This window comes from Nipponia nippon, unplaced genomic scaffold (genome assembly GCF_047370975.1).
Source record: "Nipponia nippon isolate SJK-2023a ecotype South Korea unplaced genomic scaffold, ASM4737097v1 scaffold_6, whole genome shotgun sequence".
NCBI classification, from domain to species: Eukaryota; Metazoa; Chordata; class Aves; order Pelecaniformes; family Threskiornithidae; genus Nipponia; species Nipponia nippon.
The window spans coordinates 59,779,229-59,802,670 of record NW_028262380.1 but is presented as its reverse complement, the minus strand read 5'-3'; the positions used below and the strand labels follow the sequence as shown (position 1 = coordinate 59,802,670).

At 50.9% G+C, this 23,442-nt stretch overlaps 1 protein-coding gene across 1 annotated transcript; it reads left to right on the top strand.

Moving 5' to 3' along the window:
• Window positions 1-9,976: 9,976 nt before the first annotated feature.
• Window positions 9,977-21,447, top strand: SH2D4A (SH2 domain containing 4A). Its single transcript, XM_009474645.2, has 9 exons — window positions 9,977-11,512; window positions 12,290-12,449; window positions 12,967-13,126; window positions 15,208-15,273; window positions 15,673-15,811; window positions 17,075-17,291; window positions 17,697-17,827; window positions 18,671-18,891; window positions 20,406-21,447. Exons 1-9 carry the CDS (start codon window positions 11,338-11,340, stop codon window positions 20,496-20,498), a joined length of 1,362 nt encoding a protein of 453 aa, XP_009472920.1. The 5' UTR covers window positions 9,977-11,337; the 3' UTR covers window positions 20,499-21,447.
• Window positions 21,448-23,442: the final 1,995 nt, after the last annotated feature.

Below are 23,442 nucleotides of genomic sequence, written 5' to 3'. Positions count from 1 at the left end.
GCGGGGCGGGGGCAGGCGGGACGCGGCCGAAGGGCCCGGTGGGCCGCGCACGGGCGCCGCGGCGGGGTCGTCGGTGCCGGTACCGGTACCAGGGGCTGCGGGGCCGCTCCCCGCCCGCCAGGGGGCGCCACCGTGCGGGGCAGGGGCGCGGCGGCCCCGGGCCTTCAGATCCCCCCGCGGCCGCCAGGGGGCGCCGCCGCCGCGGGAGGCGCAGCGGGAGCGGGGTCGCGGGGCTGCTGCCGGCGGGGCCCTGCTGGGCCCGGGGCCCTCGGGTCCCGTCTCCGGGCGGCCCGGGGGCCGCGCTGGGGCTGCTTCCCCGCCGCGGCTGCTCCCGGTGCCGCCGCCGCCGCGTCTCTCTCCGCCCTGGGCCCAGCGGACGCCGGCGCCCCGGGCGTGCTCCGGGCCGGGGCCGGGGCCGGGGCCGGGGCCGGGGCGAGGTAGCCGCTGTGCCGAGCACCGGCTGCAGCCGCGCCGGGCCCGGGGCTCCCGTCCCGTCTCCCCGGGGCTCTTCCGGGGCGGCTCCGGCCGCGGCGCTGAGGCTCCCGGCGCGGCGCGGCCGCAGCCGGCGGGCGGGAACCGGGGGCGACGCCGTCTCCCGGCCGCCCCGGGCGGGGTCCCGGTACGGCCCCGGGCGAGGGAAACCGGGGCAAAACGGGGCCGAGCGGCGCCGCTTCCTCCCTTCTCCCCCCGCTCGCTGGCTCCGGTGCGGGAGCGGGGGCAGCGGCCGCTGCCCGCTCGGTGCTGCCCGGAGCTCGGGTCCGTGCCCGCCTGCAGGCGGCCGCCGCGGTGCCGGTGCGGGCCCGGCCTCTCCCCCCAGGCAGCGCGGTGCTGCCCCCGTCCCCTCCCGGGGCCGGACCCCGGCTCTCGGCCGGGGGGCTCTTGCCGGCACCCAGGGGCGGCCCCGGGCAGGCGCCCCCGGGGCACAGCAGCCCCGGCACCCCGCTCCCACGGCCGGGGACAGGGCCCATGGCCCTGCCCGCCCCTCCGTCCCCGGGGTCCCCGCGGGGGCCCGGCTCCTCCCGCGGCACCGACGATGCCCCGGCCCCACCGCGCGGGCCCGCTCGGCCGCCGCCTCCGGGCGCTCCTCGCCCCGGCGCCGGGAGGCGCCTTCCCCGCCCCCCGGCACGGCCCCGCGGCCTCGCCTGCGCCGCCCGGGGGACCGGCCGAGGGACGGGCAGGGCGGTGCTGCCCCGGGGGGCTCCCCTCGGCGGAGGGGGGGTCCCGGTGCGAGAGGGGCAGCGCCGGGGGCGGCTGCGGGTGCCGGCGCGCGTCCCTCGGGGCTGGCGGGCGCCGTCGGGGCCCGGCCCGGATCCCGCTGGCCCTGGCGCGGTGCCAGCCCCGGCCCGGGGCTGCCGGTCACCGGCCTGTGCCGCTGCCGCGGGGGGCGGCTGGGTTTGCAGCGAGATCCCGGCTCCGTCCCGGGGAGAAACGGGAGGTTTCTGCTGTCCCGCCCGTTCCTCCCTCCCCTCCCCTCCCCTCCCCTCCCCTCCCGTCCGGTCGCGGGTGCGCGGCCCCGGGAGCCGCTGCCGAAGGGGCCGGGAGGCGCCGCCCGCGCCCGGGAGGCAGCGGGGTTTGCAGGGGCAGCAGCTCCGGGGCTCCTGGGGCCGGGCCGGGCCGGGCCACCGGGAGCTGGGGCTGTCCCACGCCTCTGCCCGCGCGGGGACGGACAGACGGACGGAGGGGCCCCCAGGGAGGAGCCGGGCTGCCCGCGGCTGGGGACAGCGCTGCCTGCCCCCGCCCGGCTCTGCCCGCCCGGTTTCGGCTCCCGCTCGGGGACGGCGCTGCCCGGTTTCGGCTCCCGCTCGTTTCAGGCCCGGCTCATGGGTGGCTCCGGTTTGTTCTTGCTTCCAGCGTGTTTTAGGCTCCAGCTGGGTTTCATCTTCTCCGGCTTGTTGCCCAAAGTTGTTCAAAACCGGCAAACAGACTAAATTAGGTGTCATGGTTAGAAAAACCCCTTTCTTACAGTGGCTGGGTTTGGTTGGGTAGCTGATCCTGTGCGTTAACCTATAGAAGCCCTCACCCTTTTCACCACACTGACCTTTTCATTGGTAAATCCCTAAGTAACTTTGATATAGGAAGATGATTCTCACGATGTCTAGATCAAGAAGCATTTGTACTTAATTCTAGCAGGAAAGAAACCTTTTTCTTGAAAGTAGAACCACGTGGCCTCGAACTGTGTTCAGTAACCGCTGCTCTATCAAATTATTTTTCCTTATTTCCATCCCCATGCATTTGTGCCTGCTATAAGATAACGGCTGCCCCCTCCGGCAAAATCAGGGACCTATAGGGCAAGTCAGTTCAGCTATAGGTAATTTCAAGGTAGTTCACGTTCTGGTGACTTCATTGGTTTTGTTCTTTCAAGTGTTATACGCCAGCCTTACACAGAATCTATTTATGCTAAACAAGATACAAACAGGTCTAGTGCTGTCTTCCAGGGGCCAAGCTTATGCAGTCACATTTTCCTTCTGTTATGACCGAACCAGGAGTTTTCCTTCCGGCTGAAACAGAAAACAGTAGGCTGAAGGAAAATTAAACAGAACGAGAGGAATGAATCACTCCCCTGTTTAGAACAGGATGAGGATTTAAAGACAAAAAAACCAAACCAAACCAAAACAAAAAACCCAAAAAAACCCAAAACCCAAATAAACCACCAACCAACACAGACTGTAAAAAGCCCAAAGCCCAGAAGGACATTTTGGTAGTAACCTTGCCGGTGCAGCTGCTAACATAACTGTTTTCTAACAAAAGTGCATTTTACGAACCAATGTGTGACAGTTAACCCGTCCAGGCTTGTGCACTGAGAGCAAGGTTTGGGGAGCGCCTACCTTTGGCCGTGCTGGTTTGAGGTGGGTTTGGTGATTCTGCTTTGCTTCAACTTCTGCATAAAATCAGAAAGCCGTTCCCAAAGTCTGGTGGGGCATTGGAGTGGCTGCAACTGGAGAAATCCAGCAGAACCTGAGCAAAATACCTCCTTGGTGCTGCAGGGCTCAGTTTGGCAAGGGAAAGCCAATTCAGCTGCACTCTCGTGGCCCCTCCTCTGGGCCAGGGAAAATAATTCCCCATGGTGCCTCCGCAGTCGCTTGTTCCTGAGCAGAAGGCCAGCTCCAAGGAGAAGCTCTTCGTTCAAAGCAATGTAGTCCCACCATTTTCTGAACAACTTGATCTGCTTTTTATGGGAAAAGCCACTTTGTGACAATGGAAATGCTCTTAGCTTCTCAGGCTGTACGCTGAAGCAGCTTTTCTTGTGTTCTCTTTTCTTCTCGTCTTTGAGTTTCTTGGGTTATTTTTAGTTTAAAGTTACTGTCACATTTACAGTAGAGATGTGCGCCGCAGGTTGAAGAAGCTGCCTCCCAGAAAATCAGCCCAAGAACCACCGTTCGACTCGTCCACTGTTTCGTTTTACACCCTCCTATTTGATTTATTGGTATAAACATACCAAATGCCTACCTATGCCCGTCTGTCTCTTGTTTTCTTGGAGAACCTCTCCCTGCTCTGGCAGCACTGGTGGTGAGGACCAGGACCAGGACGCCCGATGGGGGTGACCCGTGAGCCTGTCGGTGGCCGAAGCCTCACCCGTTGCACATGTGAGCAGGAACCCACGCCAGCTCTTCTCAAAGCGGTGGCGCTTTTACGTGTTTTCATGGGCTTGTGTTTCCCCTGTTGATGGTAGATGATTTACAGGAGCACAGAGAAGAGGCTGCTTTCTGGCAGGCGATTTAAATGCTGCGTGACCTTGCTTTTTGAAGGGTCATTTAACCTTTGAATTGCATTTACCCTTATGGCTTTCAAGTCAGCTATCTGATATGAGAGTGGTAGAGCCCCAAAAGCCCTGTTTTGGCTTCCCACCTCCCCCCACTTAACTTTTGTTACTTTGGGCTACTCTCGTCTCCTATTCCTCCACAAAACCATCTCCTATCACTCCCACGAAAAAAATACAAGCAGTAGAAAGTTTAACAAGACCTCTACCAGATTTTTCCTACAAGTTACCTGCTCAGAGGTGCCCCTGCCATGACTGCAGTCCTTGGCTTCCCTACGTTTGAGCTGTAAATATACTGCTTACAGCTGGAACAGCGTCAGCAAAAACACTTCTGGCCAAGTGTCGGTAATATGGAAAGCCATTGGGAACAGCATATGACTGACAGTACAAGGACTTCCAGCTCCTAAGATCTTTAATGAAGTGACTGCTAAAAAAGAAATACTGCAAACCTCTCAAAATGCTTATGTGATTTCCCAGTGTTAAAACAGATGGTGCTTTGAAGGGTACCTTTGGACATAGCATTATGAATTTCCTCTTACAACCAATGTTACAAGGAGCTCCAACTCTGCAAAACCGCATCAATCCTGTGAAACTTGTTTGCTGAGTGCCCTTCCACCTCACCAGCACCCTGTGTCCCCAGGCGTGGGAACAGGGACCTGTTTGTCACCACTGCGTATTGGCAGAGCACATCAGTAAGTAAATGCCATAGCAAAGCCATTCCCACTCCTGAGAAGCCAGAGCAGCGTGGACGTGCTGCGTCCATCCTGCTGGTGGCTTCTCAGGCGGCGTGTCCCAGGAAGCCTAATTTAACTAAGGTAAAGACTTGCAATCGTTACAAATGCTCTCTGTCTCCCAAGTCCTTTGGGGGAAACAGATAACCCGGTCAGGCAGAAGGAGTCGGGTTGGATACAGAAGATACAAGAAGGAAGCTTCAAAGACAGAAGCACATCCCAGACAGAGGGACGAAGGGCACCTAAGGCACCAAGAGGCAGTACTGGGAGAGGCAGGGAAAGAAATACCGCTTCACCACCACAGCTTTGCTCACTGCAAATTTTAACTCTGCAACATAAAGCACTCTGGGCCGTGCCCAGTACCTCCTGTGCAGCCAAGGGGGGAGGAGGAGGAGGGCTGACGTGATGGTCAGGTGGATTCAAGCTGCTCACCGCTGTATGAAGAGGCAGGGTGCAGGACTCGAGCTTGTGCCCTGCACTTCCAGCCGGTTCCAGCCACTCCTGCCAGCCAGAGCCGCACACGGCCTCTGCTCAGCTGTGGCAAGGACAGCCTTACACGATGACTTTTGGCCAAAGATTCACGAGCAGAATTTTGGGGTTTTTGTTCATGGGTCAGTTTACAGGACACCAGGCCTGCTGGCGACAGACAGGGTACACCTGTCTCAAAGGGGGAAAAGGATCTTTGCACAGGAGTTAGCAGGGCTCACTGAAAGAGCTTTAAACTAGATTTGAAGGGGGAAAGGAATAAAACCAGGCTCACTAGAGATAAGCCTGGGGGCAGCACGCCAGTGTTTGAAGGACGGTGTGCTAGCGGGGTCCTTTGGTCTGCTGTCTCAGTGGAGGTAGGCGATGGAGATCCATGCGGCAGCAAAGACACAAGGGTTATTGACGTATTAGAAACCATGGAAGCACCTGAGAATGGTCACGTAGGAATTAGAGCTTCTCCCCCAAAAAGGTAGTGGGATCAATAGCCCAACTGAATTGCATCTACACCAATGCACACAACAAACAGGAGGAGCTGGAAGCCATTGTGCAGCAGGAAAACTATGACATAGTTGCCATCACGGAAACATGGTGGGATGACTCACATAACTGGAGTGCTGCAATGGACGGCTCTAAACTCTTCAGAAGGGATAGGCAAGGAAGGAGAGGCGGTGGGGTAACTCTGTATGTTAGGGAGTGTTTTGATTGTCTAGAGCTTAATGATGGTGAAGATAGGGTTGAGTGTTTATGGGTGAGAATCAGGGGAAGGCCAACAAGACAGATATCCTGGTGGGAGTCTGTTATAGACCACCCAACCAGGATGAAGAGGCAGGTGAAGTATTCTATAAGCAGCTGGGAGAAGTCTCACCATCGCTAGCCCTTGTTCTTATGGAGGACTTCAACTTACCAGATGTCTGCTGGAAGTACAATACAGCAGAGAGGAAACAGTCTAGGAGGCTCCTGGAGTGTGTGGAAGATGATAGATAAATTCCTGACGCAGCTGGTAAGCGAGCCAACCGGGGGAGGTGCCCCACTGGACCTCATGTTTGCAAACAGAGAAGGACTTGTGGGTGATGTGATGGCTGGAGGCCATCTGGGGCATAGCAATCATGAAATGACAGAGTTTCCAATTCTTGGAGAAGTAAGCAGGGGAGTCAGCAGAACTGCTACCTTGGGCTTCCAGAGGGCAGACCTTGGCCTGTTTAGGGGCATGGTTGACAGAGTCCCTTGGGAGGCAGTCCTGAAGGACAAAGGAGTCCAGGAAGGATGGTCATTCTTCAAGAAGAAAATCTTAAAGGCGTAGGAGCAGCCGTCCCCATGTGCCAAAAGATGAGCCGTCAGGGGAGAAGACCGGCCTGGCTGAACAGAGACCTTTGGCTGGAACTCAGGAAAAAAAGGAGAGTTTATGACCTTTGGAAGAAGGGGCAGGCAACTCAGGAGGGCTATGAGGATGTCGTGAGGTTATGCAGGGAGAAAACTAGAAGCACCAAAGCCCAACTAGAACTTAATCTGACTACTGCTCTAAAAGGCAATAAAAAATGTTTCTATAAATACATTAGCAACAAAAGGAGGGCTAAGGAGGATCTCCATCCTGTATTGGATGCGAGGGGAAACATAGTGACAGAAGATGAGGAAAAGGCTGAGGTACTTAATGCCTTCTTTGCCTCAGTCTTTAACAGCCAGACCAGTTGTTCTCAGGGTACCCCGACCCCTGAGCTGGAAGACAGGGATGGGGAGCAGAATAAAGCCCCCATAATCCAAGGGGAAATGGTTAGTAACCTGCTACACCACTTAGACATGCACAAGTCTATGGGGCCAGATGGGATCCACCCAAGGGTACTGAGGGAGCTGGTGGAAGTGCTGACCAAGCCACTTTCCATCATCTACCAGCAATCCTGGCTAACTGGGGAGGTCCCGGCTGACTGGAGGTTAGCAAATGTGACACCCATTTACAAGAAGGGCTGGAAGGAGGATTCGGGGAACTACAGGCCTGTCAGCCTCACCTTGGTGCCGGGGGAGGTTATGGAGCAGATCATCCTGAGTGCCATCACATGGCACGTACAGGACAACCAGGGGATTGGGCCCAGTCAGCATGGGTTTATGAAAGGCAGGTCCTGCTTGGCTAACCTGATCTCCTTCTATGACAAGGTGACCTGCTTAGTGGATGAGGGAAAGGCTGTGGATATTTTTTACCTGGACTTTAGTAAAGCCTTTGACACCGTTTCCCACAGCATTCTCCTGGAGAAACTGGCTGCTCATGGCTTGGATAAGTGCACTCTCCGCTGGGTAAAAAACTGGCTGAGTGGCCAAGCCCAGAAAGTGGTGGTGAATGGAGTCAAATCCAGTTGGTGACTGGTCCATGAGTGGTGTTCCCCAGGGCTCAGTATTGGGGCTGGTTCTGTTCAATATCTTTATTGATGATCTTGATGAGGGGATCGAGTGCACCCTCAGTGAGTTTGCAGATGACCCAACGTTGGGTGGAAGTATTGCTCTGCCTGAAGGTAGGCAGGCTCTACAGAGGGACCTGGACAGGCTGGATCGATGGGCCGAGGCCAACTGTATGAGGTTCAGCAAGGCTGAGTGCGGGGTCCTGCACTTGGGTCATAACAACCCCATGCAACGCTACAGGCTTGGGGAAGAGCAGCTGGAGAGCTGCCCAGCGGAAAAGGACCTGGGGGTGCTGGTCAACACCCCGCTGAATATGAGCCAGCAGAGTGCCCAGGTAGCCAAGAAGGCCAATGGCATCCTGGCTTGTATCAGAAATAGTGGGGCCAGCAGGACCAGGGAAGTGATCGCCCCCCTGTACTCGGCACTGGTGAGGCCGCACCTTGAGTACTGTGTTCAGTTTTGGGCCCCTCACTACAAGAAGGACATCGAGGTGCTGGAGCGTGTCCAGAGAAGGGCAACGAAGCTGGTGAAGGGTCTAGAGCACAAGTCTTATGAGGAGTGGCTGAGGGAGCTGGGGTTGTTTAGCCTGGAGAAGAGGAGGCTGAGGGGAGACCTTATTGCTCTCTACAACTACCTGAAAGGAGGTTGTAGCGAGGCGGGGGTCGGCCTCTTCTCCCAGGTAACAAGCGATAGGACAAGAGGAAATGGGCTCAAGCTGCGCCAGGGGAGGTTTAGGTTGGATATTAGGAAAAATTTCTTCACCGAAAAGGTTGTCAAGCTCTGGAAGAGGCTGCCCAGGGAAGTGGTTGAGTCTCCATCCCTGGAGGTATTTAAAAGAAAGACGTGTAGCTGTGGTGCTTAGGGACATGGTTTAGTGGTGGACTTCGCAGTGCTAGGTTAACGGTTGGACTTGATGATCTTAAGGGTCTTTTCCAACCTAAACAATGCTATGATTCTGTGACTATGATTCTTTTCCAGGCACCCCTCTGGCTGGTGAACTGCGACTGTCCTGAAGAGTTTCTGGGGAAAAAGTAATTCTGCTGATCCAGAGCCTGACCAGCTGGCTGGCCTTTTTTTCCCCCTGGGCAAGATATTGAGTGCCCTCTGTTTAACAAAACCACTTGGCATTTGGCCCACACAAACCACAAATGATACCTTCTCACCTGAAGGGAATAAAAGCATTTCATCTCCCCGCATGCAACAAGTCTCTTTTGTTAACAGCCCCTTCAATTTTAGAGATTGTGATTAATTTCCGTTGGCCCATGGAAGGCATTTCTGCCAGACCATCAAGCTCAGACCATGTCCAGAGATACCATCCACTTCAGTTACTGTTTCGGATCCACAAAGGATGCAACCCTGGTGGTTTCTCCAAACAAAACTCACCTTGGGCTCAGACAAAGAGATTGCCATGTCCTTTACAATCAGAGCAACATCAAGTACCTTCTGAAGACATCAGTTTACCTAAAACAAGCTCCAAAATTGGTGTCCTTCATACTGTCCTGTGTTGAACTGATCTTAAAAAAACACAGCTAAAAGCTTAAGGGACTCATTTCTGGTTAAAGGCACTTTTCTGACATCCTGATCTGTTTGCAAATGGCTTGTCTTTCAGGTAGTGCTTAGGAGCAGGAGGCAGTGAAGCTTAAACAGCAATCCTCCAGCAGTGTCCCCCGGTTTTGCAGTTTAACAGACAGTTCAGGTACCCCAAGGGATGAGGGGCTGCTCACCAACACCTTCCCCACAAAAAGCTCTTCCCTCTCTACAGCTGCCGCACCCCATGGCTTGAGGACAGCTCGAGCCCCTTGGGCTGCGGAGCTGGAACGATTCTGCTATTGGGGGGATACTCAGAAAGTATTGCCCAGATGAGACCACCTCCCCAAAAAGCCTTTTTTTTAAATCAAGAAAGCCATTTGTTTAAACAAAAGCAATACAGATTTGGGACAGCAGCTCCATGCTTCTGGAATTAACATTTTTAATAGGGAAAATACAAAGTAACCAGAGAAGCAAAACAGAAATGAGATGGCTCATGCCCAGCTCCTGGTCACTGCACCTTCCCAGGGACTCCTGCTCCCGGCCCTTCCTGCAGCTAATGCGATGCTGGGACCGTGGTCTGCTCTGTCCATACCTTGAGGAGTTCTTTGTCTCCCTGCCTACAGCTCCTCCAGCTGCTCCAAGCTCCTTTCAAGCTCTCCCTGCTGAAAGTGCATGGGGACTTCACTGCACTGGGGCTCCAGCCAACTCTGTCTCCAGCAGTGTTGGGGCAAGCCATGTTCAGAAGTGGTGGGATGCTTGGGCCAGCCTTCCTGATCCCGGCATAGGGGTGAGACGGGGGAAGGTGGACCAATGCGGCAGATATTGTCCTGCCAATCTGACTTTATGAAGGTTGCTCTTGTGCTGCCCCATTTCAACTAATTAAATGTGCTCTGTGTGTGCTCCTTGGAAAGCTTCAGTATTGCGCTCACTGGCTCCTCTACCACCTCCTTCTCTGTTATTTTATTTTATTTGGCAGAAGCCAAGCAGTCATACTCTGAAGCTGAAGGTGCTCCCAACACTTTTCTTCCAACAATTGGGTCCCTAGGGATCCAGCCCCTCTACTGTAAGATGGTTAATTGATTTGACTCCAGGATTTAATATGTACTCCCACTTCACCCTGGCACAGGTCCTGCTGCCATGTCTGTGCCCTTTGTACCTCCACATTACTACCCCACCAACCCCCTTCCTCCCACCTACCGCGCTATGTCCTAGCGTGCTTGTTCCTGAGACTCCCAGGATTCGTGCAGAAGCACACGAATAATCCCACTAGCTTCGTTTCCTTGTAGCCTGCTGGCAACATTTCCCAAGAGTTTGTCCGGAAAGCCCCTGCCGCCCTGGCCAGCCAGCCACCTTGCTCTGGGCGTTGCAGTTCATATGCAGCTGTCAGCATCCCTGTGTCACTGAAAGCGCTGCCAACCAACCTCCTGATCTCCCCCAGTTTTTCCAGATAAGATAAGGAAAAGAGTTGGTTTCAAGGTCTTTAGTCCACATTTCTATTTTCTCATTTGGCACCTTCCCAAGTGACAGGAGAGCTCCCAGTTTTTCAGTGAAACCCCTGTTGTAAATGTAAATCCATGGGCACAAAGCATAGCTGTGTGGGTGTTAGTACCTTGCTGGCGTGCATCAGACATGACCCTGCATCCCAGGTAGGAGCAGGGGTGCTCCTTCTCCCCATCCGCTTCATCCTGTCAGACAGGGATGGCCCATGCCAGGCCCACCGCGCGCGTGGGCAAGGTGCATTAGCAAGACATGTCAGACCGGAGCTGCCTCAGCTCCTCAGCTCCTGACCATCCAAGCTGCCTTTCTTCAAACCAGCTGCACTACTGCCACTTGACTTGCCACGAGACTGCCTTTGATGGATCGGAGCACCCCAAAATTCCCACTCCCACCTCAAAAGCAGAGCCGAAAGCCCTCCCCGTCTTTCTTTGGTAAAACGAGGCAGGCCAGGCTTTTGATCATCAAAGTTTTCCTCTTTGGAAGGAGGAGGAGCCGTCCAGTCATGGGCTCATTGATTCCCTGCTCAGCAGGAATGTTTGCTTGGGCACAGTCAAGCCGCACCTCTGATGACTGTAACAGGCAGCGCTCTCTCTCTTTTGATATACTATCAGCGGGGTTTATCAGAGTACCAACACAACCTCCCCGCTCCAGGATTCGTCCCTTCTGGCCAGCTCTCCGTGCAGAGCGGGCAGGGACTGCGTGGGAGCTGAGCTCACCTCTTATTTCAAGGAATCTTAACAGCTGGTTTTAAGCTACTTATTTACTTTTTTTGGTCTGTGCAGGAAGTCCGAGCTAAAAAAAAAAAAAAAAGACAGAAGTGTAATTACTCTGGCACGCCTGCATTCCTGCTCCAGGCTCAGGCGGGGAGAGACTCTTTCTTGTTGGAGCCAGGAAGAGGATCTGATCCCTGGAGATCATTGCCACAAACGTGCATAACTGAAACCTGCAGCCATGCTGAAACAGATACTATCAGAAATGTACATTGAACCTGACCTGCTGGCAGAACTCAGCGAGGAGCAGAAGCAGATCCTCTTCTTCAAGATGAGGCAGGAACAGATCAGACGGTGGGAGGAAAGAGAAGCTGCTGCAGACAAGGCTTCAGCAAAGAAGCCACTGCCGAGAAAAGGTAAGTCTCTGCCTGCCGTCCGCTTCCCCCTGTGGCACAGATCTGGCCAAGTCAGCTGCTCCCTAGAAATAGGAGGTAATGGGTCCTTAGAGTAATTTCTTTTCCCAGGGACATATCATAGTCCTATTTCCAAACCGTAACTAAACCCACCTGCAACACGGTAGTTTTGGCCAGGCACGCAATGGTTTTACTCCCTGGCTCAGACACTCTGTCCTTGACCAAATTGCTCAACTCCCCTAGCTGGGAAGTCAGGGCTTACTTGCCCCCAGGAGATGCATCTCATTAGGTTTCCCACTAAATGGGGCCTCTGAATCTGTCTATAAAATAACCACGGACTTGAATGTCTGTCCTGGGGCACCAGAACTGCAGGCGGGTTCCCGTTGTGCCTTTAGAACTGAAGCCCCCTTGCCAGGATTACACAGCATGCCAGCTGCTAGGAAGATAGCACTCTTCTCCCAGCTCTCCCCCACGTGCTCTGTTGGCAGGTAGTTCACCCCCACCCAGTTTGGGGAGGCCAGTGGCAAGGAATTAAAGCAAGAAAGGAAACAGCGGTGAGTCTTCTCCCTTGCCCCCAGATTCAGAAATGCCTCCTTCACTGACCTGGCTTCAGTACCATGAAACGAAATGCGAGGTGTGCGCTGCGTCCCAGCTAAGCTTTCCCCACTTAGAGCTGCTCTGGGAGAGGCTTTGCCATCAGCAGCAGCCAGGAGGGCACACACAGGCCTGCACAGAGCTGCCAAGCAAGCAGCGTTTGCCAAAGGGCTGCTTCTTTTTCAGCCAACAGGAAGTCGGTGACATGGAAGCTCGGCGCTGACAACGATGTCTGGGTCTGGGTGATGGGCGAGCACCCTTCAGATAAATCGTACGAGGCCATCTGTGAAGAGATCCAGGCACAAAGGGCAAAGCGGTTGGCAAGAGAGCAAGGCAAGGAGGGCAGGTAAGCACAGCTGGACAGCTTGGTGGGCAGACACGGAGGAGAAGGTGTTTCTAGGGACCCAGAGGCTGGAGCCTTCTCTGTAGGGGCTGTGGTTACCACTGTCACACTCGACTGGCAGGCAAAAAGCACAGGCAAAGGCTGGCTTTCTGCAGGTACACACAATGCTGGCAGAGACCTGCTCCAGCCTGAGGCTTGCCCCGGCTCATCGAGCCTCCCGTGGTATGGCTCCTGCACAGTACCCTCTGCAGACCGCAGGAAATGCTAACCCTGTTATTGCAGCAGGTGATGAGTTTGGATTGCACTGATTCACCGACAGGTGCCTGCAAGACGACAGTTACTCACCACGAGTCATTAATTTGATTATTCCACCTACCCGATTTGGAGATATGATAGCTGCCCGCAAGCACGTTGCTTCATCACAGCACTGCTCTGCTCACATGCAGCTTCCTTGCAAGATGCTCAGAGAGCAGAAAGTGACTCCCTCGGGTTCCTAAGTCCTCTCTCTCTTGCATTTCAGAGGCACTGACTCTTCTGTAACACAGTCTCTACATCCACAACCAGGAGTTCTGGATGAGACAGATCTTCACAGGAATAAAAAAAGCACTGTGGAGGGAAAGAAGGAAGGTGGGAGAAAAACTGCGGCTGCTACAACAGGGAAAAGCCAGGGGCTCACAAAGGTAGTTTTCCCCCTTTTCTCCCTAACTATCAGAAACACATGTTTTGACATCTAGGAAGTGCAGCAAATCCTGGTTGCTGTAAATAGAAATTTGAAGAAGAAAAAAAGTTAAGGCTTTTCTTCTATAGTCAGAGAAGAAGCCATGCTGTTACATCCTTCCTTAGGACTCGGGAAGTCTGAGTGCTATTCTCAGCTGGGATGGATCTGCTCTGTACTTACAGATATGTTACTCTGGATTCCTTTGCTTCCATTCTCCATGGGTAAAACAAGGGTCGCAGTACTTTCCTTCCTGCTCTGTGGCTGGTTTGGATGGCTTTTGGGGCAAGACCGGGGAGTATATCCCCGGACCTGTACATGCAAGGCCACAGCCCTTAGGCAAATTGTCTACTCGTATAAAAGAACACATGAAAATAATTTTACCAGCATCCTCTGACATGCATATTTTAGGTTTTTCTTTTTTTTTTCCCCCTCTTCTAAAATAGTTAGAAAATAGCTTGTGACCTTGACAGCACAGGACAACTCTAAATGCAGTAACTACAGTGTCTGTTCTGCTGTGGTGTTTCATTACAGAAATATTTTTCTCCAGCAATAAATACATTTCTACTCTTTAACTGGCTACAAAAAGCCATTTGCAGAGAACTGAGAAAAAGATGAGATAAATTAACTATCCATGCAACCAAAGGTGAACAGAAGGAACAGAACACCCTGCCAATTTAATGGGAGAAGTCCAATCTCATTCAGCTGAGTTTTCATTCAGCCTTTTGCTGCTAACTTGTATGAATGTACATTCTTTTATTATGCAGCTACTCCGTATTTCAGGATAAAAAGCATGATAACTGAAGGCTGGGTTTTGGCAAAGTGCCTCTTCCGCTGCTACCAAAATACTGAAGGGAATTTGGAGCGGCTGTCTCCTTTATCAAAAGCCTCTGAGTCACATGGGATTTTTCTTAGCACTGTTTGCTGAAGTTGAGCAACTATGTGGGAGATTTTTTTTTTTTTCTTTTCAAAAGAAACTATTAGTCACAGCTAACAAAAAAAAAGCAAAAAAACCCCCAAACTAAAAACCCCAACACCACCAAAAAAAAAAATCTAAACCCCTTTCAGTCTTGCGTGTGGAAATAGAGGGGGTGTGTATATTTTACTTTTGTTTTGTCATTATATTATTAGTAATTTTTCCCAGGTTTCTGGGGCTTTTGCTGTTAGGAGGAGTGATCCAGACCGAAGACCTCTGTTGCTTTTTCTAGGCCTGGAGAGGGGCTTTTTCTCACCTCCCTTGTTAAAGTGCTTTCTCCGAGATCTAGTTCCCATTTAACCTGAAGGATCTGGGCATTGTGCTTTGTCTGCTACAGGGGATGGGGGGCTGATCTAAGAAAACAGGCTGCTTCACACACATTTGAAGTTCCTAGCTTCCTGTCAAAGAGAGGAAAATTGGAAAGCCATGTTCATATTAAATATTAGCTAAGTAGGTGATGGAGATGATAAAACAAAGCGTGTCCTTGGTAAGCAGCGTAGTACAGTTAACTCACTCCTCACTGTGCCATGGGAGGCAGTCTGGGTCCAACGAGGAGGTAGGTGGGTGGGTGTTTGCTCAAAGACAAGTCTAACTGTTTGTCTTCAAAGGCAGGTCTCAGCTGGTGACTGCTGCCAGGGTAGCTAGGCTGGTTTGCAGGGAAGAGCGAACATGAGAGATGAAACTAGCTGGGTCAGTTTGACGAGCAGGGGTTTGCAGCACCCCAGTCTCAGCAGCAAACAAGCACAGGCAGGTAAAGCTGTGGACGGCAGGTTCTGCTAGGGCTTGCTTTAGCGGGAGGGAGGGAAGGGACTGCTCCCTGGGAGCACTTGGGAGCATCGCTTAGCAAATCTAGGCGAGCTCATGACAATCCTGACACCCCTGAGTTCTCCTCCTGTGGCATATTAGGCCTAATATGATGAAAAAACCCCAATGTTTGTCAGAAAAGGCTGGCAAAATTTGTTAACATAAGTGTCACATCACTGCTTCTGCATTAAACACCTATTGCTCCAAAAAAGGAGCAATGGTCCTAACACCACATTTATTTCTCACCGCTCTTTTCCTCTGCCCAGAGGGAAACCAGAGACGTTCACCAGATGCTGGCAGACTGCCACATGAGGAAGCATGGCTTCCAACAGGTAAGTGGCAAGCTAGGATGCTCCTAACACACTGAGTGGGGCCCAGACTTTATCCTAGAGTCCCAGTCAGTCTCAGAGCCTCATCTGACCCAAGAACATCCTCACCTCTTGGATCAGTTTTATCCAGCGTTGCCATGCTCCTCACGCACCGTGTGACAATTTGGAGCTGACACAAAGCAGGCCAGGCTGGGGAGCAGCACAGGGAGATGCTCCTGATGATTTCTGGTAGACCATTTTCCCTTACTTCCTCTGCTGTCACCTGCAGTAAAGACAGAGGGTCTGTTGTTGAAATCAGAGGGATTCACAGTAAAGAATGGAGTTCCCAGTATTTCAAGGCTAGCTAAAAAGCAGGGTTAAAACTAGCCTGGGACAAAGCTGAACATACTGTTTCTTTCATAGACGAAGGAAACACAGAGGAGAAATTCAAGAGAAGAGACCACAGCCCCCCAGGAGGCAATACCACAGAGCCACCCCAGCTCGGAGAGCCAGAGGACGCTGCAGAAATCGGATGAGAATGAACCTGAATGGCAGGAATCCTGTAAGATCTTAGGATGGCCTTTTCCTATGGGGCTTGAGAAATCCTAGGGCTCTGTGGGGTCATCGCAATCCTTCTCCTGCCACACTGGAACTGAGTAATCGGTTGGTGGGTGGAGAGTACTGCCAAGAAAGACAACGCTGCATTATCAGAAATATTTCTGAGTCCATGCAGCATTGAGACTAGAGCTGGACAGGGAAATGGAAAATTTTTCCTACAGATACTATATTAAAACAAGCAACAAATAGGAACCACATGAGCATAGCCAGGATAATTAATTTTAAACTAGAAGCTGGCCTTTCATAGGACTTTGCAGTAACCATTGCTCTTGAGGACAGGGATAATAGGTGACAGGGTGTAACTAAAAAGGGCTTCCCTGTCATCCAAGCACAATCCCACCTAAGCATAGCTCTGCTGCAGTCTCGTGTAACGAATCCCGAGGATAGGAAGGAAAATGGCAAACAGTACGAGACTTGCAGTAGCATCCATCACTGCTGCCAAATACTTCCTGAAGGAGAATCTGATGCACTTTTTTTCCCCAGTTCCTCCCCTGCTGCTCAGCAGATGGCAATGCTGTACTACTAGTTGTTTCCACTTCAGGCCAGGGGTTTTATTTTTCTTACTGATAAAAAAAAAAAAAAAAACTGAAGTTGATTATAAAAGCAAGGAAAGAACTAGCCTAACCGGAATGCTGGTTACTCCTACAGACTCCAGGATGAGCTGGACCTAGACAATCAAGGCAGTTTTACAGGGGGGAAAAAAAAAAAAAAAGAAACAACAAAAAAAAACCCCAGCCAAGTTATCCACACTTTCCATAACAGTTGCAGCAAGACTCCCTCCCACCCTCAAAAAATGATCAGCACTTTCAAATCCTTCAAAGGATTGATTTGGGGTCATTTCAGTCGCTTTTATTCCATACAGCCTCCCCCCCTGCCAGCTCACGTGAAAGGCACTACAGAAATCTATGCCTGAACCAGGAGTTAGCATCTGAAACAAAACCACGTAGTCTCTAAGTACAAAGGGACCTGGTGCCCAGAAAGAACGCAGATTTTTAATTGCTTGAAGGAATAAAAACTGGACCCTGTTAAGTAGCAGATGCCCAAAAGTGATGGGAGACATGAGGCGAATGGCCTCACAATTGAGTGCATCTTTCACCTTGTGAAATGGGTTATTCTTCCACTTCATCAAGCAGGAAGATAGCCAAAGGGCAGCGAGCTTAAAACTTGCCTGCTTGTTCACTCCTGTAGGACTCCTTTTTTGTTCCAGTGCGGAAATCCAAGGCAGCAGATGAGAAGAGACGCTCCCTTGCACGGCAAGCCAGGGACGACTACAGGAGGCTTTCACTGCAGGGCATCCACAGAGGGAAGCAGGCAGATATTTCCAAGGGTGCCACAGCAAGAGATCGGCGACCGCTCCAATATCCGCCTCTCCCCCCCAAGCCTAAACTTCTACCTCCTGCGACGGCAAATGGGAGAGCGATTAGGTAAGGAAACTCCTGTGCACTGTGGAGGGGAGAAGGGATGAGATTCTTCTGCTCCAGCATGGGATGGTTGAGATGGGAATGGTTAGCTCTCCTCCTCCCATGGAGGAGACACCCCACAGGGAAAAATACAGAGCCTAGGCTATATTCCAGCGTAGGGTGTGATGAGGCTTATTTGTTCACCGCTGGAGGGTGACAGGTTTATTTAGTAGAGCGTCCTAAGCCTAGAGTGCATACATCCTCTATGCTAGGTGTCCACTGAAAACCATATAATATTGCTGACAGCTGCACTCGCATAAGCCTTCTGTTTAGGGCTGTTCTTAACATCCCGCACAAAAGGTAAGTCCTGCCAAGGACTCAAAAGCTGTTGTTTGAACTTGATGCACAAACCACGGTCTTTTCTAACAGGAAAGAGGGGATCCAAAGGACAATCTCCAATTCCACCGAAGAAAGCATCATCAAGTGGTTCAAAGAGGAGCAATTCCCTCTCCGAGCTGGCTATCAGAAAACGACGGACACTATAGCGCCTTGGTTCCATGGTGAGTCCTGAGCTTTTCTGCCCCAGCCCAACTCTTGAAGGAGTTGTTTCTGCTAACATGGCTGCTGCCACAGGCTGGGCCCAGGAGCTTTTCGAAGGTGGCTACGTTTTCCGTTTTAAATATCTATGAATATAGGTTAAATTCCTTTAGCATTATGACAAAGGGCAAGTTGAAGTGTTAGAACAGAGGCCAGATCTTCAAAATACCCTGTACCTCTGTGCCACCCCTGCCTCCCTGTATGGGATACATGGTCATCCTGGTAACTGGCTCATGGTGACAGAGGTTTGGGCACACCTCATCCCATTCATCCTTGGCCCCAGGTCATTCTTCCTCTATATGTGCTCATCATCCATCACATTTCCGTCCCACTTCTAATGGGTCATCATGATCCCATCCATCTCCCGTACTTTGGAAACGCCTTTGATCCGAGACTGCAGCAATGAAAGCGTTATCCTCTTGTAACTGGGCTTTCAATGCTTGCATGGCTTTCTGACAGGACCTATGATCCCTGTCTGCACAGCCCTGCTATACTGAAGTCAACATGCAACACACTGCAATGCCATTCTCTAACACAGAAACTGCCCTTCTGAGCCTGCACGCTCACCATTCGTAATCGGCCGACTCTGGAACAGTTAACATAAAGCAGTTAGCATGTGGCCGTGGTCTGTTACTAGCAATGGCAGTCCTGTTCTTCCTGGGCTACTGGGCAAGAAAACAATGCAAGGGATGGAAGTGCCATGGACTGGTTTTAGAGCGGTAAAGCAGATTTCTTGTGAGAACTGTTCCATCCAGTCCTGCACAAATGCTTTTCTCCCTTTGGTTTTGTGGTTTGGTTTTGAACAGGTATCCTAACCTCTAAGAAAGCAGAGGAGCTTCTGAATAAAACAGTACCAGGGAGTTTTCTGGTCCGGGTCAGTGAGAAAATCAAAGGCTACGTGCTCTCCTATCGGTCTGTGGAAGGATGTAAACACTTCCTCATTGACGCCTCCAGTGATTCCTACAGCTTCCTTGGAGTGGACCAGCTGCAACATTCAACGCTGGCTGACCTTGTAGACTACCACAAGGTGAACATCTAGCAATGCATTTGTTACCTGTTTGTTTAATTTCCCCAGGGCACTTCAAAATAAGAAAGAATAGATTCAGTTGCTTTAAAGTAAGTAACTAGACCCATTTTAGCTGCCATTGGGTACTCTGCGTGCTGCTCCAGAAGGGTATGCCAGCCTGATGGGTACATCTCAGGCAACCTAACGCATCTCAAACATCTTAGACCTGACTCACTCTCCCTCAAGTGTGCAGAACACCTCACACACAAGCTCAAGTTACTTACACACTATTTAGTAGAAATGCTGATAAGGTGAGAGGTGACAGCATACTCACGCAGACTTGTTTTTGGATTCTCTCTGTGGTTGTGGGGTCCTGGCAAGTTGGGAAAGCAGAAAGTCCTGCTTGCCTCCAGCTTCAGCATGAAAGAGAACAAGGTATCTTTATAATCTCAAAGCAGGCAAAGTGTGATACTGAGCAAAGATTAAAAATAGAGGGGAAGGAAGAAGGTTGGCAGGTTCTTACAACAATAACAGCAGTGTTTACTAGCACTGACTGCAGTTGCATGGGCTCCAAGGAGGGCCAGATGGATTGCTCATTCCTTTACTGTAAGATCTGCCCAGGGACAGGACAATCATTTTGCCTAAAGGTTCATTTAAAGTCCGTGTTTCTTTTAAGTAAGTGCCTAGCCTAATACAGACATGGCTAAATGAAATTGGACACGAGGAAAATAGCTGTGTTTATTTGCTATATAAAGCTCTACCTGGGGTACCTGAACTTGCTTCTTGCATGGGTTTCACAGTTCAGGCTGAAATTGTTGAAAGCAAGAGCTATACGGTTATTGGTACCGGAGCCAGAGGATTTAAAGCCTGGCTGTGCATTTCTATATTAAAGATAGAGCCATACCCACAGTCTGCAAAGATCCTACAGGGTGAACCCACTCTGCTGACGTGCTCCAGTGGGTTCTGCTTATCGCCTTATCACCCACTGGGTGACCACAAAAGAAGGCAAGTTCCCGCCATGCATCTGCTGCTAGGGTGGAGAAGGGGATGGGGGAGCAGAGACTGTACCGTCAGGGAATTCCCGTGTCAGAACAGGGCTTGCCGGAGCAGAGGGCATGTGCCCACTCCAGGATCCACCCTGGTCCCTCCCACAAATGCAGCCAGGAGCACAGTCCGCAGCCACCCCGTCCTGCTTACCTGCATGCTGCGCAGCCCTTGCTCCAGCGCTTTCTAGGCAGGGCAGCATTTCACGCCGTAGGAGCTGCGGCTGCCTGTGAGACGAGCACAGCTTTTTCCGAGAACTGCCAGAGTTGTGTCACTGGGTTGCTGCACTGAGCACAGACGTTGTTCTATGAAGACAGAGGTCAGCCGCGTGGGTCCTTCCCCGAGTTCCCCGGGGCACTGAGCTGTATCACGCGGAGGGATGAACAAGTCCACACCATAACAGAGGCAGAGAGACTGTTGTCCACCCGGTGATGTTGTGATAGGTAGGGTCTGTTTGAAAGGTGGAGTTTAATCATATCCTATATCAACAGGACGAACCCATCACTTCCTTGGGGAAGGAGCTGTTGCTTTACCCGTGTGGCCAAGAGGACCAAGAACCAGATTACATCTCTCTCTTTGAGTGAACCTCCTGGTCTCGCTGTGGAGCCCCATGCTTGTATTCACAAAGACTGAACTTTGAACTAGAGCTGCGGATGCTTACCTGAAACGGCCGCCCTACGCGCCTCTATTTTAGATCCTTCACAACAAAGCAGTGGGAGGACAAGTACTCTTGTATCTACTGAGTTAAGGGATGCATCAGCCCAGCAAGCTGCAAAGCACCTGAATGTATCCTGCACAAGGGAGTGAATGAGACGATGAAGCAATCAGTTGAACAGGGAGGTATTGCCACGTATTTTCAGTGGGGTTTTGCAGATTTCCTGGGGGACTTCTGTATTCTTGCTGCCTTTTGTTCTTGAATGCAAGGTTGTGTGCCATCTGGGAAACGGATTAATATCTACAGTTGAATGAGATCATACCTTCCTGAAGGCACAAAACAACTTGGAGAGGTGAACTGGTCTTGATATAGTAATTTGCATAACGTGAAGCTTAATCCTGTAAAACGCTGTGCCCTTGGAATCAAGGATGTTCAAGCCAAACATCCAAGCAAACCCTCGGTGCCTTTCAGCGAAAGGTGTTCTCTGTGAAGAGGGATTTTCATGAAAAGTGTATTTTTTTAACTCCTTTAGCCTCTGAATATAGATCCTCACTTTTTTAACCTGTATTTAAATCCCACACGGGCCTTTCTGCAGAGAGAGGCATTAACCTTTTGAAAGGGAAAGGAGAAGTGATATGGGAATTTGTATGAAAGGCTACTACATGCACAGAGCCTAAAAAATGTAAGAAGCAGCACCTATATCAGTATTAGTACCATTTACAGAAGAGTGTTTGCCAGTAAAGAATGCTATTTTCCAAAATGGACCTATTTGTTGCAAGTTGTGTCCAGATTACTGGGATGCATCTGGTGTAAACTTTAACATAGAACTTGTTCTTTCAACGTACTGTTCTCTCTTCGTATCTGTTACACCGCTCTTTAAATACATAACTCAGAATATTGGGGGAGAGGCTGGACAGAATCACGTACCAAATTAATCCTCACCCAGATTCCCTCATGTTGTTGCACGTGACGAACTGTACAGTTGAGGGTTGTGGAGCAAATCTGCTAACATCAGTTTTTAGAGATGCGATCCTCAAATAGTGAACAAGAGTCAATCCTGTTCCAGTTGTTATCCCGTTCTCTTCTTTCTGTTGGATCAGAGCTACTCTGCTTAACTTGAGGAAGCAGTCAAAAACTTCAGTCTTATATTGATCTGCATTTTGCAGAATACAGATTAAAAGAAATTGTTGTAACCATCTGGTCTTAAAATTTACAGCTATACTGATAGGTGGTGTCCATAGAAGGAAAGGGGATAACTGCACTCCAGTTACAGCAGGTTTAACTTGCTAGAGATAAAGCCTTAGTGTAAAGTGAGATTCTGAAAGTAACAACACTCTGGCAGGGCAAATGACTCAAGGAGCTTCTTGAGCACCATATCACATGAATCAAAGAGATATTTTCAACATAATCTGCATTAATCATGAGAGGGGGTGCTAGATTATTTGTAGGGGAAAAAAAATCCCTCCTTCCCTCTTCATGAACTGTTTCTTTTGAAAAATACAGCCAAAATGAAAGGTCATTCAGAGATCCTACAGAAAAGTTAGCACCTGTTCTCATGTGAAAAACATGCCATAGCTGTTGTTCTGCTGGAGACAAATCACAAAGTGTTTTGGATGCCTATGGGCTGGTAACGACAGGGGACAAAGTCTCCTTTAAAAAGGCAGCTTGAGAGGCAGAGCATTAACTTGCAGAAATAAGGTGCAGGCTCATCTGGTGTGGACACAGCAGGCCATGATCAATTTCAGCTCTAAGATCTACACTGGATCTCCTCAGGGTTTGACCTGCTGACCAGTGGACTGAGAGCTTCGCATACCTTTATAATAGAAGTACTTATTTGCGAATGTTGGCTCAGTAGCGCCCAGGGAAAGCCACTATCAGTGTTCGCATCTATCCCACATGTTTGAGAATTATGCCCCAGTTTTTTAAAGACTCCCAGCTTTACTGGTCTGCTGTGAGGGAAGAAACCTGAAGTTTTATACCTACGCATTTAGATTACTGCACTGACTGCAAAGGCAGTACCCTTGCCAGAACAGATGCCCTCAAGACTGGCTCTTCTATTGCTCTGAGATCTAGTTACCCTGAAAGTCTGTGGAGCAAGGATGACTCGCAGTGGTCGGGAATCAAAGGTGCTGGCTTGTCTTGGGGAGCTTCTCTGTAGAATCTTTCTTTCCTCACGGGATGCTGTGCAAGGATTACAAGAGTAGTCACATTTGAAAATTGCTTGCTGGAGAGATCATGACACCTGGAAGGATATGGCAATTTCTTTTGCCCCATGCATCTATGCCTTTAGCCAGAGCATCGTCGTCAAAAGTTAAAGCAAAAAGTCCCCATATGGCCTCCCCGTCTACACAGGGTGATCTCTATTCTCTCCCCAACGAAGATCCAGTCAGTTGCCATTCTGACAAAGATCACAAGCTGTTTCTGAGACAAGGAAGGTAGAGAGCTACCTGGCAAAAGCTACAGTTCTGTTGGCTGCTCTCTTTGGATTTCATCTTTTTCTAACTGGTCCGGAAGATCTGTTACAGCTCCACTTGGCTCACAGAAACATAGCTAACAGCAGCTTCCCTTTCTCATGTTGTTCTTCACCTCTCCTATCAGTGCAGTCTCCACCTTTAAGAGAGCCCTGCCAGACTTCTCCTGGGATTAGATTCCCCTGCACATCACTGAGGTGGCCAATGACTGCGGGCTGGCTCTTTCCATCGTTGATTCTATCTCACCTCTTGCCAAACTGGCTTCTGCAGCGAAGGAACAGGAACTGCAGAGACAGTGTTATTCCTGGCAGGTGGAAAAGCATCTGTGTGGAAAAGGACGTGCAAGAGACTCACAAAGGTGCTATTTAAAAACATAACTTGTGAAACTCTGACAGGGGCTGG

Coding starts and splice junctions, on each gene's coding strand:
- SH2D4A (XM_009474645.2), top strand. CDS start 11,338: ATGCTGAAACAGATACTATCAGAAATGTACATTGAACCTGACCTGCTG. Junction 11,513..12,289: donor GAAGCCACTGCCGAGAAAAG/GTAAGTCTCTGC, acceptor CTTCTTTTTCAG/CCAACAGGAAGTCGGTGACA. Junction 13,127..15,207: donor AAAGCCAGGGGCTCACAAAG/GTAGTTTTCCCC, acceptor TCCTCTGCCCAG/AGGGAAACCAGAGACGTTCA.